This window comes from Littorina saxatilis, linkage group LG9 (assembly GCF_037325665.1).
Source record: "Littorina saxatilis isolate snail1 linkage group LG9, US_GU_Lsax_2.0, whole genome shotgun sequence".
Classification (NCBI taxonomy): domain Eukaryota; kingdom Metazoa; phylum Mollusca; class Gastropoda; order Littorinimorpha; family Littorinidae; genus Littorina; species Littorina saxatilis.
In genome coordinates this window covers 33,836,270-33,852,791 of record NC_090253.1, presented here as the reverse complement: position 1 = coordinate 33,852,791, position 16,522 = coordinate 33,836,270, and the positions used below count along the sequence as shown (strand labels likewise).

At 44.2% G+C, this 16,522-nt stretch overlaps 1 protein-coding gene and 1 long non-coding RNA gene across 4 annotated transcripts in view; one reads left to right on the top strand and one right to left on the bottom strand.

The window, feature by feature from the left end:
• LOC138977055 (splicing factor ESS-2 homolog) overlaps positions 1-16,522 on the top strand; it is a 123,190-nt gene that overhangs the window by 81,541 nt on the left and 25,127 nt on the right. For both annotated transcript variants that reach the window (XM_070349967.1, XM_070349968.1), the window contains exons 5-6: positions 8,746-8,866; positions 15,447-15,790. In XM_070349967.1, coding sequence (XP_070206068.1) covers positions 8,746-8,866; positions 15,447-15,790 — 465 coding nt within the window. The remainder of the gene's footprint in view (positions 1-8,745; positions 8,867-15,446; positions 15,791-16,522) is intronic.
• LOC138977068 (uncharacterized) lies at positions 5,866-14,361 on the bottom strand. 2 transcript variants are annotated; one of them, XR_011459219.1, is made up of 3 exons: positions 14,215-14,361; positions 6,473-6,610; positions 5,866-6,049 (listed from the first exon to the last, which is right to left on the bottom strand). It is a non-coding gene; the product is annotated as an uncharacterized lncRNA (long non-coding RNA). The 2 variants fall into 2 exon arrangements; XR_011459220.1 differs by having other exon boundaries at positions 14,220-14,361.

Sequence of the window (16,522 nt, the reverse complement as noted above, 5' to 3'; positions counted from 1 at the left end):
CTCCGTCAGTGGCTTACCAACTTTCGCATTCGCTGGTTCGTCCAGCACATGCGGGGAGTGGTATTCGGCCAGTGCCTGTTCCGTTACTGCTTCCTTTTGGTCCAGTTCCGGAATCAGCTCAGCAGTGGGTGGCGTCGGCTTCTCAAGCCTCTTCCTTTGTGCCTACGGGCAATAGGAAGCTTAGCTTGCCCACTCAGAGCCAGAGCTGGCTGGCGTCTTTTGCACTCCCTAGGGCTACCCTTCCGGTTCCCCGGGAATTGCTGCCTCTTCTGGCTAAACCGATCAAGCATGATCCGGTTCTGCCGGTTTCTGAGGCTTCCCTCCTCTCTGCTGAGGAGGTTGGACGTCGGCAGATCGAACTGTCCTCCGTTGCGGAGACTCTTGTTCGGACTCTGTATCGGGCATTGACCGATTCGCTGGTTCCTTTCACTCTCAGTGAAGAACAAAATGCGGACGATGTCTCTGCGCTTTTTTACCGCCTTGGCCAAGGTCAATGAGGAACAATTGCGTCTTTCCTCCCTACAGTACACTCAAGCGGTCCTCTATAGGAGGGATCTCTTCCTCTCGCAGTCCCAGTTCACGGAGCTGGCTACTAGGGAGACCTTGAGAGTCTCCCCGGTCTCAGAGGAATCTCGCTTCTGTTCTCTGGCAATGGATGCCAGACAGAAGGAGATTCAGTCAAACAAGGACAGTCAGTTCCTCGACTTCACTCTGCAGGGGGTGAAACAGTCTAAGCCTTCTAAGCAAAAGCAGGCTCAGACATTGTCGAACCTCAAGCCAGCTCAGAAGCGGCAGGCTCTGCCGGTCGCTCGTGGCGGGAAGAAGAGGACGGCATCGGGGAGGGGGTGTGGCGGCTCTGGGAGTAAGCCACACCCTCAATGAAGCGCTCCCGATCTCACCCCCCTCCCGCCTTCCACCTTGGTGATGGCGGGAGGCCCCTCCCGTGCGCTTTCTCGTTGGATGTCGGTAGTAGACAGCCAATGGATTGTGGGAGTGGTGAGATCGGGCTTCCGCCTGCTCTGGCGGGAGGAAAAGGCGCCTCTTACCCGAGTGCCGCCGCGGTTCAAGCCCCTCTTCTCGCAGGAAGCACGTTCCGTCTTGCAGTCGGAAATTGCCTCCCTGGAGCAGAAGGGCGCGGTGGAGAGAGTTCGGGTCCATAGCTCCCTGGGATTTAAGGGCGTCTTTTCGCCGTTCCCAAAGCGTCAGGAGGATGGCGTCCCGTGTTGGATTTATCTCTCCTCAACACTTTCTTGAGTGAGATAAAATTCAAGATGGAGACGCCAGCCTCTGTCCGAGACTCTCTCCGCCCAGGAGACTGGGTGACCTCGATCGATCTCACGGACGCATACTTTCATTCTTATGCATCCGGCCGACCGGAAATGGCTTCGTTTCCGGTGGGGAGATCAGATCTACCAGTTTCGCGCACTCCCTTTCGGGCTGTCCCTCGCACCATGGATTTTCACCATGGTGGTGAGACAGGTCTGTGCACTGGTGAGGTCCTAGGGTATCCGCCTGCGGGCTTATCTGGACGACTGACTCATCATGAACCAGTCCCAGAGCGGCTGTTCGCAAGATACCCTGACGGTTCTTCGAGAATCCAACTTGTTGGGGTTCTCGATCAACCGGGCAAAGTCGGAGCTGACCCCGTCACAGACATTCACTTATCTGGGGATGTTTTTCGACACGGTCGCGTGGACTGTCCAGCCTTCTCAGAGAAGGGTGGACAAGCTCCAAGCTCAGATTCGCTCCACTTTGCCTCTCCTGATGGCTTCCATCCGTCTGGACTTGGTGGCTCGCTCGCATAGAGCGTCCACCTCGTCAGTTTATGCTTCCCACTGGAAGGCATGGACTGCCTGGTGTTCAGCTACAGGGGTGAGTTCGGTGGCTCCGCGCTCTATCCAGGTCGCCAACCACCTCTCTTTCATGTCTTCGCAGGGCGCCTCAGGCTCCTCGTTGAGGGTCCGGCGCTCCGCTATCTCGCCGACTCTTAAGCAGATCGGTCGGTTTGTTAGAGTCGGGGGCGTTATAGCTGCGGTCATTAAAGGGGCTGCTCTTTAGGAAGCTAAAGCTCGTTTGCCCGCTCCCAAGTGGGACTTGTTTTTAATCCTGGAATTCCTATGTTCTGCGGATTTTGAGCCTTTGAGCGAGGCCATTCTGTTCAATGTCACTCGCAAAGCGCTGGTTCTTCTTTTGTTGGCAACGGCCCGACGGGGTAGCGAGGTCCACGCCCTGTCGGGTCAGCCTGGAGATATCTCCTTTGAGTCGGACGGTTCCGCATCTTTGCGTTTCCGTCCCGATTTCCTGGCCAAGAATCAGTCTCCGGGGCAGGCCTCTCCGCTGGTTAGAGTCAAGGCTCTGATCAGCGCGTTGGTCCCGGATGACCTTGATTCGGTCAATTGCCCTGTGAGGGCTCTTCGTCTGTACTTAGCCCGGACTCAGCCGTTTCGGTCTAGTTCTCAGAAGTTGCTGTTTATCTCGCCCTTTTCTAGGCGCGAGTAAGATTTGTCGAAGGTATCGTTGGCCTGGTGGGTGTCCTCGCTCATTAAGCAAGCTTATGAGTGGACTCGCACAAAGAGGGGGGGGGTCATGCCCTCCTTGCCACTTGACTCGGCCCGAGCTCATGAAATGAGGGCGTGGGCATCCTCTCTGGCAGTACTGCGCTCCAGATGTCTAGAGGAGGTGCTGACAACTGCGTTTTGGCGTTCTGAAGATGTTTTCTTAAACTTTTATCTTCGGGACGTCTCGGCTCTTCGACAGGATGGCTTCAGAAGCCTTCCAGCGCTCATAGCAGCAGGCCAGTTCCTGTCCAGAACTTGATGGTGAGTTTTGATTCATTTCTAGCCCACCGCCTTGTTGATGTTATCTGCTAATGTGATTCGGAGTAAGAATATGTTATTTAATGGAAAATTTCCTAGTTAAATTTTCATTTAATTAATATACTTACCCGAATCACATACTGTATTCCCTCCCACCTGCCCCGCGTATGGTTTTAAGATTTTTAAAGCCGTATGAGAATAGGCACGTGTTCCTAGAGGAAGTGACGTGGCACACACCCGTATGGGAGGTAACTCCCGGTGTGCTGGCCCATTACCAAAGCTACTTTCACTTTCGTTTTGGTGATGGGGTTGCTTCCCTTTAAAGTTTTTAGCCGGGTAAGCGTTTTTCAGTGATAAGCATCTCAGGTGACTCAATGCTAATGTGATTCGGGTAAGTATATTAATTAAATGAAAATTTATCTAGGAAATTTTCCATTTACCTGACTGCATTCAATAAGTTGTATGTTATCATTCTCTGTTTCAGCCAGTGAGCATTGAATTGACAACGGTGACGCCCAGTCTGATGCAGTTGCAGTTTTAGACGGACTGGTTGAGGGAGACTGCGACGCTGAGAGGAACACCCGCCTAAAGCCGGTCCTTAATTCAGACATGGGATTCTTCCGTAAAATTACGGAATTCCGTAAATTTTTAGGCTCCAGGGATCATTCTTGAGATTCGTGCAAATCCGCTGAGAAAATTTTGGGGTATATGTAGGTATAGACCCAAGTTTTTCGGCCGGTCCGCTGATCGCGACGCTCCATTCCATACTATTCTTGAACGGTTGGTTCCTAAAACGGTCAGACTGTTGCTGGTCAATCCGTATGGGAACGCGCTTTGTGTCTTTGTCTCCTACAGTCACCGTTTCAACGTAGCTATCGGGGATTCAGTATAAGCATACCGTATGAGAATGATTCGGCGCCATTTTTACATCGCTTCGAGCCACTTGCCAAATTGATGAGGAAGCTAAAGCGAGACGAAACCGTTCTATCCCGGGAAATTGACCAGTAGAAGTACAAGAAAAATCTCTGGAGATTCGACTGGCTCGATGAAGTTGTATCATTGAGCTGGAAATACGAGAAAGGCCAGAAGACACAAGACGTGAAACTGAAAGTTGGCGATGCTTTTGCTAAAATCAACTTGCCGGGAAAAGCTCAGTGCACTTTGTGCCAGGATGTTAATGTTATCAACTACGGTTCCAATGGAAAGACTGCCCTCAAAAGCCACTTGAAAAGCAACTAGCACCTGACTATCCTGAAAACCCAGTCGTGAAATCAGTCACTGGGGTCGTTTGGCACCGACAAGGTAAGAACATTGAAACCACACCGTCACACGCCACCACCCCCCCCCCCCCATCCCCCTCTCTCTCTCTCTCTCTCTCTCTCTCTCTCTCTCTCTCTCTCTTTCTCCTCCTTATTTTGAGTCTTAGCGTAGAATTAATTTGAGAAACATGGGAAGGAAGAGAAAGGGAGGGGGGGGGGGGGGGGGGGGCTATGATTAAGCTGAAATATGCATTTCAGGGCCATTTTTGTGTGTCTAAAACACTAAAAACCCCGACCAGGGGCGTTGCCCCTGGACCCTACTGGGGGCCTTCTGCGGCCTCCAGACCCCCACCTTCTTTTTCCTTAATTATCACTTTTTCTGAATCCCATGTCTGTTAATTGGACGAAGTCGACTACGCGTAGCTCACTTCGCGAAGCTACCGGAACTAGACTTCGTCGCAGTCCAAGGGAAGGCACTATGGCGGAAAAGAGAGTTATCTTTTCATGTCTTGGCATCTCAAATGCGCGTAGTCTCGACCAGCGCGTGGTGTGCTTCTTTCTGAGTACTTTACGTCACAAATTGTACTTTACGTACTTGATGATGACGTAAGTTAATTGTATGTGTTCTATTTCGTTGACTGAGCACGGCCGGGACCAGTTGGCGTGAGCGCTGGGATTTCGAGTTTCATTCGACATGTCAATGCATCGCAGTATGAAATAATACAGGTAGGAGGTTAGTTCTTGTACTTTGGGTCAACCAAAGTCGATAAATGCATTCTTCACTATGGTATTGAGTCTGATTTCGTCGTCCATCTTGAATCGAAAAGCACTCTTCTTACAAAAAAACCAACTTCGTTGCGAGATACGGCGAAACTTCGCATGTCAAAACTTGAGAAGCGATGTTGGGGTCAAAGTATCACGCTGTAGCTGCGGGTTTTTGGTATAAAGACTTCGCGAAGCTTCGTGTAGTCGACTACGGGCTCAATTAAACCCGTCCTTAAGCAATGCAACCTTCAGAGACCTGCTCATCAACGCTATTAAAAGGATTGAAGAGGATGCCTATATTAATATATCTTCAGAGAAATCATCTCTTACTGCCATAGCGGCAAGTATCGTCTCAAGAGATGGCAATGTGGATGAGATGATGAAACATTTAAGACTTTATAAGCTTCACTCATGCGTCAATAATAAAGATGCAGGGTGCACAGATGTGGACAAGGTACCATGAACTTATGAATGATATTCCTTAGGTTCAGGACTGAAGGTATTCATGTTCAGTCACTTTATGCAGCATGTGCATCTGGTAGACATAGCTTGAATCAGTATTCAGATGGCTAGCATGTTTTGGACATATTTGGCAGTCCATACTGATCTCTTTGCTCAGTATTTTCAGTGCATGGGTACAGGTGAACTGATGTGTGGAGTGCAAGCATTTATATTTGGGAACTGAACTGGTTATGTTGTCCTGTCAAACGCTGTGAAAAGTCCAGAAGCAGAATAATGGTTTTCTTTTCCATTGTCATGTGCATTTTTTCTGATGCTTGTGTGAATTTTAAACTGTGCTCATATGCATAGTGACGTATACTTCATTCATTGTGACTGCATTCATCTGCCTGCTCTTTGGTTTTTTGTGTGTGAATAAATTAGTTTCCTGTCATACAGTGTCATCAAGTTTTGGTATGAAGGTGATGATGCGTGCTTTCTTTTCTAGTATCACCTCTCCCTATTTTAGTGTGTGTGTTTTTTGTTTTTTTTGCATACACAATAAAAAAGAACAAAGCAAAGAATCAAAAGTTTTCTGAGTAATTTTTATTAAACACAACACCTGTCATCAGTTAAACTAAGTTAATCTTTAAAATCTTCGGTTCCTGATGAATCGGGATCAACAGTTAGCTCCGCACACAGCAGTCCAGGGCAGTCCTCAATCAGAAAATCACCCCACTCCCTAGGTTCTGCTGGAGCACCCTCGTCAAGCTTGAAAAATAAAAAGGAAATATATAGTAATTTAATCAACTTGATACTTCCAACAACAAGTACAGAAGTAGCCTTGGAAATGTGTTGATAGAAAGACTAGTAGGTCCTTTCGAGGCAAAAACTGAAAAAGGCTCTGCCTAGTGACAACTTCTTTGGCCCCGTGAAAATAAAAGACACACACAATTTTCATCTGTGGGGTGTTGTTGTTGTCATTGTGTTATGTTATTATGTATGGCTTTGCTTTTAACTCTGTCTCACAGTTGGGAACAGGAGAAATATGTAGTTAGCCCCTCCTTCTTGCATTTCCCTTCATAAATCCAGGCTAGAGGACTTGACATACCTAAATTCGGTCATCCCTTCTACATTCAAATCTGCTGACAATATAGTGTATTATTTTAAATTTAAATTATGAAAAATACTTACTGGATCTGAGTACAAAACTGCAACAACTTGTCTTCCTCAGTCTTCATATTCCTTTCTTCAGCATTCTTTCTGCATGCTGCATCATGTTTAAATCTCGATCCTTTCCGAGGCATTCCAACACGTTTTCCGCCGCCCCATCTGGAAAATCATTAAAATAATGACAACATAAACATATTACATATTCCTCTAGGCTACATAACCAATTAAATGTGTTTCTGATTCCTTGTTGCAACACTCTTTGCAAACAATAATTATTATTATAAGTATAAAATGAACAGCTCACCACTAACAAAATTGAAAAAAATGTATACGTTTTGACTTTAAGGTAACTGTAAATCTGTTAAATTATCATTATTATATGAAATTAAAGTCAGATAAACAGCAGTACAGATATGACACATGTACAGATAAATTATGCAGGAAAAACCCTTTCTTTTCATATATGAAATGACATATTTTATGATTTATTTGACTCTTTGATTGTCGGTAGAGTCATGCAGCAATAGCTCTTAGACTAGGACTGAAATTCTGTTATCATCTGCAAATATGTCCAAATATCCCAACTTTAATGCAATGATTTAATTAAAGTAAGAAAAAGAAAGGAACCATGGATGCTTCTTGCTTTCAAAAACATAATCATTAACACCATTACATTTTTTCTGAAATTTTCTGAATTTTTCTGTTGAAGGTATTGATTGCAAAACTTTTGGAAATTAGCAAAAAAAGACGCATTTTCGAGGCTTCCCTGCTGAAAACATTTTAATTCTCAGACTTGAGGAGACTTTTTAGTATAAATCGTGGACTTCATGTTTAAAAAGTTCGCCGCCATGCATTACTATCATAAACAAATTACAACACACACAGGGCAGCTTTAAAATCAAATGCTTCTATTTATGTATTTTTCTTGTCACAAAATACACCTTTTCCACATCGGACTTTGAAACTTTTCGGCCCTGTTGAATAATTTCACGGGACACCGTTTTCAGTTTTACTTTCAACAATAACAACTAGTGTAAATCAGTTAAAATTTCAAAATTAGTTTTATTACTTCAAAGTTAGTGAATGCTTGCCCCTCTGCCGATTTTTAAACAATCCACAATGAATGATTTCATCATGAAAATGGAACCATCGCGTGTTGGTGCATGAAAACGCCATTTTTTTCTCAAAGCCGTGACCGGCGGGCGGGTAACCGACTGCCAACTTCGATGCTAACTTACGTCAGTTTTCATGAGTTGAATGACAAAAAGAAAACAAAAACTTGGACTCCTGAACAAGAGTTGTCGAATTCCAAGTGAAAACGCAGTAAACAGAAATAAACTGGACGGTAAATTCCCATGCTGACGCTGAAGCCGAATGCTATTTGCGTCTCGCGCATTGCGGAAGGCACGCATTTCGCGTGAGGCGGCGGAGTTTCCTATCCCTCTAAATATAGGTCCCTGGGTTGAATAACTAAATGGATTGATTCAGGTCACATTAGATTCAAGTTTGTGTCAATCAGTACCACGTGAACGTTCTCTTGGACATTATTTTGTGAAGCTGCAACAGCACTTTTAGTTTATTTAATTTTTGTTTTGTTTTGATGGGATGGGTGGGGGGGGGGGGGGTGTAATATACAGTGGAATCCTCCTTTTAAGACCTGAACAAAATCTGAGAAAAGGGAGTCTAAAAATGAGGGTAAACTTTCAGAGTTTATGAATAGAACATCTGAGAAAAGTGGGTTTTAAAAAGGGAGGGAGTCTTCTATTTGGTAGGATGGTTTTGGGAAAAAGCCATGACGCAAAAGGGTGTGGTTTGTTTCCAGATTCCATTCTGGCTTGACACACGTGTCGCAGAGAAAGAGGGTAGACATTCTTGCACAGAAACATATCCTATTCACAATTTTTTTCGAAGTGATCAAATTACAAATACCTTGTGAGGAACTAGCTGATCCTGCACAGGGTACAGTACCATTAGTAAACGCCCACCCCCTACTTTCGATCCAAATTGGTGCATTAGGGGGCGGGGGGGTTTACAAGGTAGTCTACGGTACTTCTGGTCAAACTGAAAGCTGAAACGGGTTCGCGACAGCAGTTCGAACAAGTATCGCAAACCTCACCGCAAGTAAACAAATTTTTAAAAAAAATGTCTTTTGGTCAAATTTCGGATTGATTGAATTTCTATCACATTATTTTTTTCAATTGGTCTGACAAATTGACTGAATGTTTTCATTATGCTTCATGCAGCTTATTTTTTCTTAACACAATTCAAATTCTGTAGTTTTCTGTCTTTTGCAGGAACAGGCAAAGAATTTAGCTTTGCCAAGCATAGAAGAGCAGGCAGTCATCAAAGAACGTCCCTTTAATGTGGACACTTGGACTTATAAGCCGGACAATACTGTCATGTATGTTCCAGGAGGTGGGTAATTTTGCTGCTGCTGAATTTGTAGCAGTTGCAGTTTTAATTGTTCCCTCAGCCATTATTTTGAAGTTCAGGGTTGTTGGAATCCATAGAATGGGACCGAAATATACGTGTTTCGCGATTTGTCTGGCAGCACTGAAATCAACCTACTTAAAACGACTCCTTCAACATTCAGACATTGCCAAATCTGTAACTTTTACCTATTCAACATAGTAACAAAACAAGTTTGGCACCAACAACTAATGACAGCCACAGATTCTTGCACTCCCATTTTATTACTGAAAGAACATTTCCGGTCATTTCCAAATTTGCTTGTCATGTAAACAGGATTGACATTTTTATGATGATTGCTGTGTAAAGGTGTTCAAGCCCAGTCATGTGTGACCACAGTGGGATTTGAGAGGCACAATCGCTGTCTCTGGAAGACAAACTGAACGTCATATTTTTTTTTTATGTGTTTACATTTTTACACCAGTGATCAGGTTGAAACTTTGGTACAGCAGTCCCTGCAATGTACGGCCCCCGGCACCCCCCACTGGTTAGGGGGAAGAATTTACCAGATGCTCCCCAGCATGTCGTAAGAGGCGACTAACGGATTCTGTTTCTCTTTTTCCCCTTGTTAAGTGTTTCTTGTATAGAATATAGTCAATGTTTGTAAAGATTTTAGTCAAGCAGTATGTAAGAAATGTTAAGTCCTTTGTACTGGAAACTTGCATTCTCCCAGTAAGGTTGTACTACGTTGCAAGCCCCTGGAGCAATTTTTTTATTAGTGCTTTTGTGAACAAGAAACAATTAACAAGTGGCTCTATTCCCATCTCCCCCCTTTCCCCGTCGCGATATAACCTTGAATTGTTGAAAACGACGTTAAACTTAAACACCAAATAAAGAAAGAAAGAACAGCCCCCGGCGTGAGCGGCCACCTATCATGTACAGACACATTTGCTCTGCACGGAGTGTTTTCCTTCTATATTTGACCCCCCCCGCTTTCAAATACGAAGATGAAACTGCACTGTGCTATTTTTTCTTGTCTTTTGGTCGTAAACAGTGGCGTGGTGGTAAGACGTCGGCCTCCTAATCGGAAGGTCGTGTGTTCGAACCCAGGTCGCTGCCGCCTGGTGGGTTATAAGTGGAGATTTTTCCGATTTCCCAGGTCAACTTATGTGCAGACCTGCTAGTGACTTAACCCCCTTCGTGTGTACACGCAAGCACAAGACCAAGTGCGCACGGAAAAGATCATGTAATCCATGTCAGAGTTCGGTGGGTTATAGAAACACGAAAATACCCAGCTTGAGAGGTGTTCAACGTGCGGGCTACTTCACCTGCCTTGACCTCTCACCAATTCATTGTAAAGCGCCTAGAGAACGTCAAGCGCTCTATAAATCTCCCATATTATTATTATTATTAAGCTACATTCGCTGAAGGCCCTCAGAGAAAGAGAGTGAAAATTCGGCCTCAGTTCTCAGCATCAGTCGACTGAGTGTCTATGTGTAACCTCTTTCATTGGCAAGATTAACAAATCCTTTTTACATTTAGTCAAGTTTTGACTAAATGTTTTAACATAGAGGGGGAATCGAGACGAGGGTCTATGTGTGTGTGTGTGTGTCTGTGCGTGTGTGTGTGTAGAGCGATTCAGACTAAACTACTGGACCGATCTTTATGAAATTTGACATGAGAGTTCCTGGGTATAATATCCCCGGATGTTTTTTTTCCTTTTTTCGATAAATACCTTTGATGACGTCATATCCGGCTTTTTGTAAAAGTTGAGGCGGCACTGTCACACCCTCATTTTTCAATCAAATTGATTGAAATTTTGGCCAAGCAATCTTCGACGAAGGCCGGGGTTTGGTATTGCATTTCAGCTTGGTGGCTTAAAAACTAATGAGTGAGTTTGGTCATTAAAAATCGGAAACTTGTAATTAAAATTATTTTTTTTATTAAACGATCCAAAAACAATTTCATCTTATTCTTCGTCATTTTCTGATTCCAAAAACATATAAATATGTTATATTTGGATTAAAAACAAGCTCTGAAAATTAAAAATATAAAAATTATGATCAAAATTAAATTTCCGAAATCGATTTTAAAACAATTTCATCTTATTCCTTGTCGGTTCCTGATTCCAAAAACATATAGATATGATATGTTTGGATTAAAAACACGCTCAGAAAGTTAAAACAAAGAGAGGTACAGAAAAGCGTGCTATGCAGCACAGCGAAACAACTACCCCGCTGAACAGGCTCGTCAGTTTCACTCCGTTATGCACAAGCGGCGGACTACGGTCATTGTGAAAAAATGCAGTGTGTTCAGTTTCATTCTGTGAGTTCCACAGCTTGACTAAATGTAGTAATTTCGCCTTACGCGACTTGTTTTTATTTGCCTCTGCATTGACCACCGAGTCATTGCCTAATCTGTGAGCCCTTCAGGTTTTTTTTGCTTTGTTGATCACCGGCCACTTCATCCCCATCCTATTATCAGTGTCAAAAGTTAGACACGGTCGACTGGTTTTGCTCTGAGTCTGCTGTTCCGGTTTTGCTTTGTGAAGAAGCATGTTTTCTCTTGTGGACATGTGCCCCAAACTTCACACCCCATCGCACATCAGTCGAACATGACACCCCTTATGCAGCATGGTTAGTGGTTGACCATCCTTTAATGTCAAGTATGCGGATTTACGACTTGTCTAATTGCTCTGGCCAGGTGTTTCTTCAGTTACAAATGGACACCGAGGCACCAGTAACTGCTTATTGAGAACAAGATTAGTACAGTTTGTTTGTTCGTTCATGGGCTGAAACTCCCACGGCTTTTACGTGTATGACCGTTTTTACCCCGCCATTTAGGCAGCCATACACCGCTTTCGGAGGAAACATGCTGGGTATTTTCGTGTTTCTATAACCCACCGAACTCTGACATGGATTCAGGATCTTTTTCGTGCGCACTTGGTCTTGTGCTTGCGTGTACACACGGGGGTGTTCGGACACCGAGGAGAGTCTGCACACAAAGTTGACTCTGAGAAATAAATCTCTCGCCGAACGTGGGGACGAACTCACGCTGACAGCGGCCAACTGGATACAAATCCAGCGCGCTACCGACTGAGCTACATCCCCGCCCGATTAGTACAGTTGAACAAGGTGACAAGACAGAGAGAGAGAGAGAGGGTGGGGGAACAACTGGTGGATATCAACTCCAACTAGAACTAACAGAGGACAGACAGCCTGGGGTTGGCAATTGCAGATGGTAAGATCGAGTGAGTGTGTTTGCAACAGCAGAGTAATGAGTAGTTGTTGTTGTCTTTTTCAAACAACACCAAGAAAAACTCGGACAGTAGGCTTATTTAGTACAGGCTTTTTTCAACCAACCACATTTGTTTCGTGCCATATAAGGAAGTGCTACATCACAAATGTTGCGTACACGTCATTTCCGGTTGGCGGTGAAACGAAGTTCACACAAAAAACACAAACGACTTTCGTTGATTTGGGCGATTCTACGAATCTACTTTCGTTGACTTTGTAATCATGTTTTGGTTATTTCTGTATGGAAACCTTTAATCTATTGGATATAGGTTACCTGATCGTTATTTTAACTGTTCATATCTTCCTACTTTAAGGTCTGGAGTGGACGCTAAAGTTGATCTTTCACTGCATTTCTGTAGCATACATTTGCCTAGGTTGCACTTGGGAAAATCAAAGATGACGGCCCGGAGCCGGTTGCCGCTTCACGACTTTAGAGTTCTATTTCTTCCCTAATATAAATAGAATACTTATATTTATAGGGCAGACCTTAATTTGTGAACTGTCTCACTTTGAACAGTTATAAATTGTATGAGTAGAGCTTCGGGTTGCAAATTAATCGCACATAACACACATCGCACATCGCGCTTCTTCTGCGAACAGAACTTCTCTGCTGGCGTCAGTCTAAACCGCGACACTTTTTAACATGCACTGTTGAGTTTCGTTGTGCGCGCGCATCCCAGCGGGCAAGAGAAAATGAGGTGGCGAAGAGAAAGTGGTGGGCTTTGTTCTTCTCTCTAAATCTAGCTAGTATTCATCCAATTCAAATTCCTGTTCACATTTTAAAACCGAGACATAAGACATCAAAAGTATCCCGAATCGGATATATGGCAATCTCAAATCTTTGGACCCCAAAGACCGCGATATAGTGGAAGTCTTCTGTACTTGTAACAATCATTTTTGACTCACCTGAGTAATCGTGCGAGTCATAGGAATGAGCAGTGTTAGAGGTACATATAAAAACTTGACGTTGAGGTTATTTTAGATGTTTTTTAAGACTTGTGACTACCTGAGGTATGTTGGCAAACACTTTACACATTCTGAGGACGGGATGGGGGGGGGGGGGGGGGGGGTAAAACGGGGAGCAGAGGTGACTGTCTATCAAAGGTTTTGAGGTCAATAGTTGGCCAGTCTTACTTTTTTCTCTCCCTCTTGCTGTACATCCCGTGCAGTTGTTAATACAGGCCTAGACAGATTAAAGCTGGCTGTGTATTGTCAAGATGATCATTGAGACTCGTTTGCTATCCCGCAGTGGGGCACTGCGGTTATGAAATTAAAGGCCCCTCCTGTTTTTGGAGCCGCAGGAGCTTTCTAGTTTGCTGTTAGGTAGATTTTTGGTTCCTCTTTCCTGTCATGCTCTCTTTTTCTTCATGAATTCTTTTCTTTTTTCTGCCTTCTTGCTCATTCACCTGTATTTTTTCCAAAAATCTCTTCTCTTGCCGCTTGTCTTGCGATTCATGTATAGTTTAATCTGTTAGTGTTCTGATGTAAGTCCAGCAGTAGATAGGTTAAGCCTATTTTAACATACTGGAAACTGGTAATCTTCCAGTAGGTATTAATTTAGTTTTACTAAAGCCTGCTGGGACACAAGTAATGGGTTAGTGCATTTGTAAACAGGAATCGCTTGACAAGTGGCCCCCTTCATCCCCCCTTCCTCGTCCTGATATGGCTCTGCGTAGTCGGCTGGACGTTAAGCAACAAATAAACAAACAAACAAACAAACAAACTGGTTTGCTAGCAGATATACAACGTCACGCTCATAAGATAAATTGCCTATGTCATTTTTGGATGTTTTGAGAAAAACGCAAAAAACTTTCTTTGGTTTCTGAACAATCTGCCTCTCATTTTAGTTATAAGTTGCAAACTGCCTATCTCGAGCGGTGACAGCTGGATAAACGTGAGATAAAGTCAGCTGACAGCAACATTTTCAATCGTCCAAACTGCGTAACACTAACAACCCACAAAGAGCTGTTGCATACTTTCACATTCACAAAACAAGTTTTCCTGTATCATAAAGAAATAGTGCCTAACTCAAGAAACGAGATCGGCAGTTTTGCTTACGTTACCGTGGCATGGTTTCCGATGGTCTGAGAGTTTTTACTCTCTGCATATACTAGCGGTCCTGATCAATACAAAACAACAATGTTGTAAACTGAGAAATTGCCACCGCTTCCACTCGGTGAGCTGAGTGGCAGCAGCTGCTCCTGTGTTGTGTTGCACCTTTGCTGTGAGACATGTTAGAGCAGTTTCATTCTGCCTGAGACCAGACAGGCCCTGGGGAGTTATGCATGAGTGACGTCTAAACGTTTAGGCGGCGTGCAAACAGCGAGTGCCGCCGACCGCGAGATACACGGTATGCACGGGTGGCGACTACACGCTTGTACCACCGAAACTGGCGACTAAATTTAGACGTGCTCCGGAGGTCGTCTAAATGGTTTACACGCCGACTTCAGTGAACAGAATGGCCATTTTCATGGTTTTCCGCCATCAAAGTCGACGAATTTTTTCGCCGTAATCGTTTTTAGACAGAACCCAATAGTTGGAAGTGCTGGACTAAAAATTTTTTTTTTTTTTGCGAGATTCATTTCCCTTGTCATATTATTTTAGAACCAACACCGATAAGATTAGCGAAGACATCTTTGATTCGTTTCAGAGCAAAGTAGCACTGACCCATATTTCACTGGTGCCGTTTTTGACTCTCAGCTTTTACGCGGCAGGCACCCTCTTGCTCGTTTCATCTTTTGCGCCTCCATTTCTTCACGCTCTCCGTCCCACTGACCCATATTCCACTGCTCTCTGTCTCTGAATAGTCGAATTCCCCGTGCGAGGAAGCGGGAGGATGTTATCGAATCACCCTAGCGCATGCGCAAAGGGAGGAATTCCTCGTTATAAAAATAGATTGACTGGTGACCTTGCTTTACACGGCAACTTGAAAGTCGGCGGTCTGGTCGTCACCCGTGCATACCGACTGAGCGCCTGCGGTAGGCGGCGACTTTCAAGTCATGACTTCGCTGAAGTCGGCGTGTACTTTCGACGTCACTCATGCATAACACCCCTGATCTGTACTCATAGTGTCAACTGTAATAAGAGGCAGGTGTGTTGTTTATCTTTGCTGGCAGATGAGTGGGCCAGGCTGACCCATAGAACTAAGAGTTGAGCTTCATGCTACCTATGGGCTATGACAACTGCCCCCTAGGACACTTGTACACACCCCACGCCCCACCACAACCTAATGAGTATTGTGAATGTGAGGCCTTTCTTGTTTAAGTTGTAATACTGCATGGTGTGTGCAGGTGTGGAGTACAGTGCCAAGGAACTGATAGAGCTGCATAAACATAAAGGCCGGCAAGTGAATCACCACAACACTCACTTTACAGAGAACCCCTTTGCTACAGCAGGGAACAAGGAACTTCTACATAAAGTGGCAGTACAGAAAGCATTGGTCAACCAGGGCAAGATAGGGCATGATGGGCGAGAGTTGCTGGCATCACATACACCGCAGGTTAATGGTTTCAAGCTAATGGGTACTCCATCACCTGCGCCAGGTGTAGAAGAGTCTCCCCTCATGACGTGGGGGGAGGTGGAGGGAACCCCCCTCAGGCTGGATCCATCGCAGACCCCAGGACCTGTATTCAAGGTATGCTGAAAATGGAAATTTTTATCAGGATTACTTGTAAATTGTATGGATTTTGTACTTCAGAGATCAATTTCATTTTTGACTCACCTGAGTAATCAGGAGACACTTCAAATGTCAGATAATACACTTTTTCATCTAAAAAATACTGAAAAGCCAGTTTTGTCAGTTGGTGCTTTACAGAACGGCAAAGCACCACCCATCAACTGAGTATGCCGTGCTTACCTTCTCACTTGAAAACTGCATGTCAAAGTTATAAAGCATCAAATGAAATTGCGTCACTCAGTTAATGTCAAATTTATTTTTACATCATTTTCTTACTGTGTGGCGTTGTTTGAGACTGTGGCTCTCTCTTGGACCAGTAAAATTGAAGCAACTGACATACAAGTTCAACATGGTTTATTGTGTGAGAACATTCCTGCTCCTAATATTCATCACGTCAGGTGAGTGATTGGCTGATCCAGGTCAGGAGACTGCTGTGACTGAAAGGCATATTCAGATAAGAGGCGATGCAGTCCCCATTCCGGCTGTTCTATCTAAGTCACTGGATTGGTTAAATTTGTATTTTGGTCGAAATTAATCGGTAATAAATCGTCATTTCAAATATGCTGACTGTTAGCATATAATAACGGACATGTCTCAAAAATTATATCAACATTCGCATGCCGGCTCATGTAGATATCCATTTTCTTAACGTGTCTAATATCATTTGCTAACAGTCATCATATTGGAAAT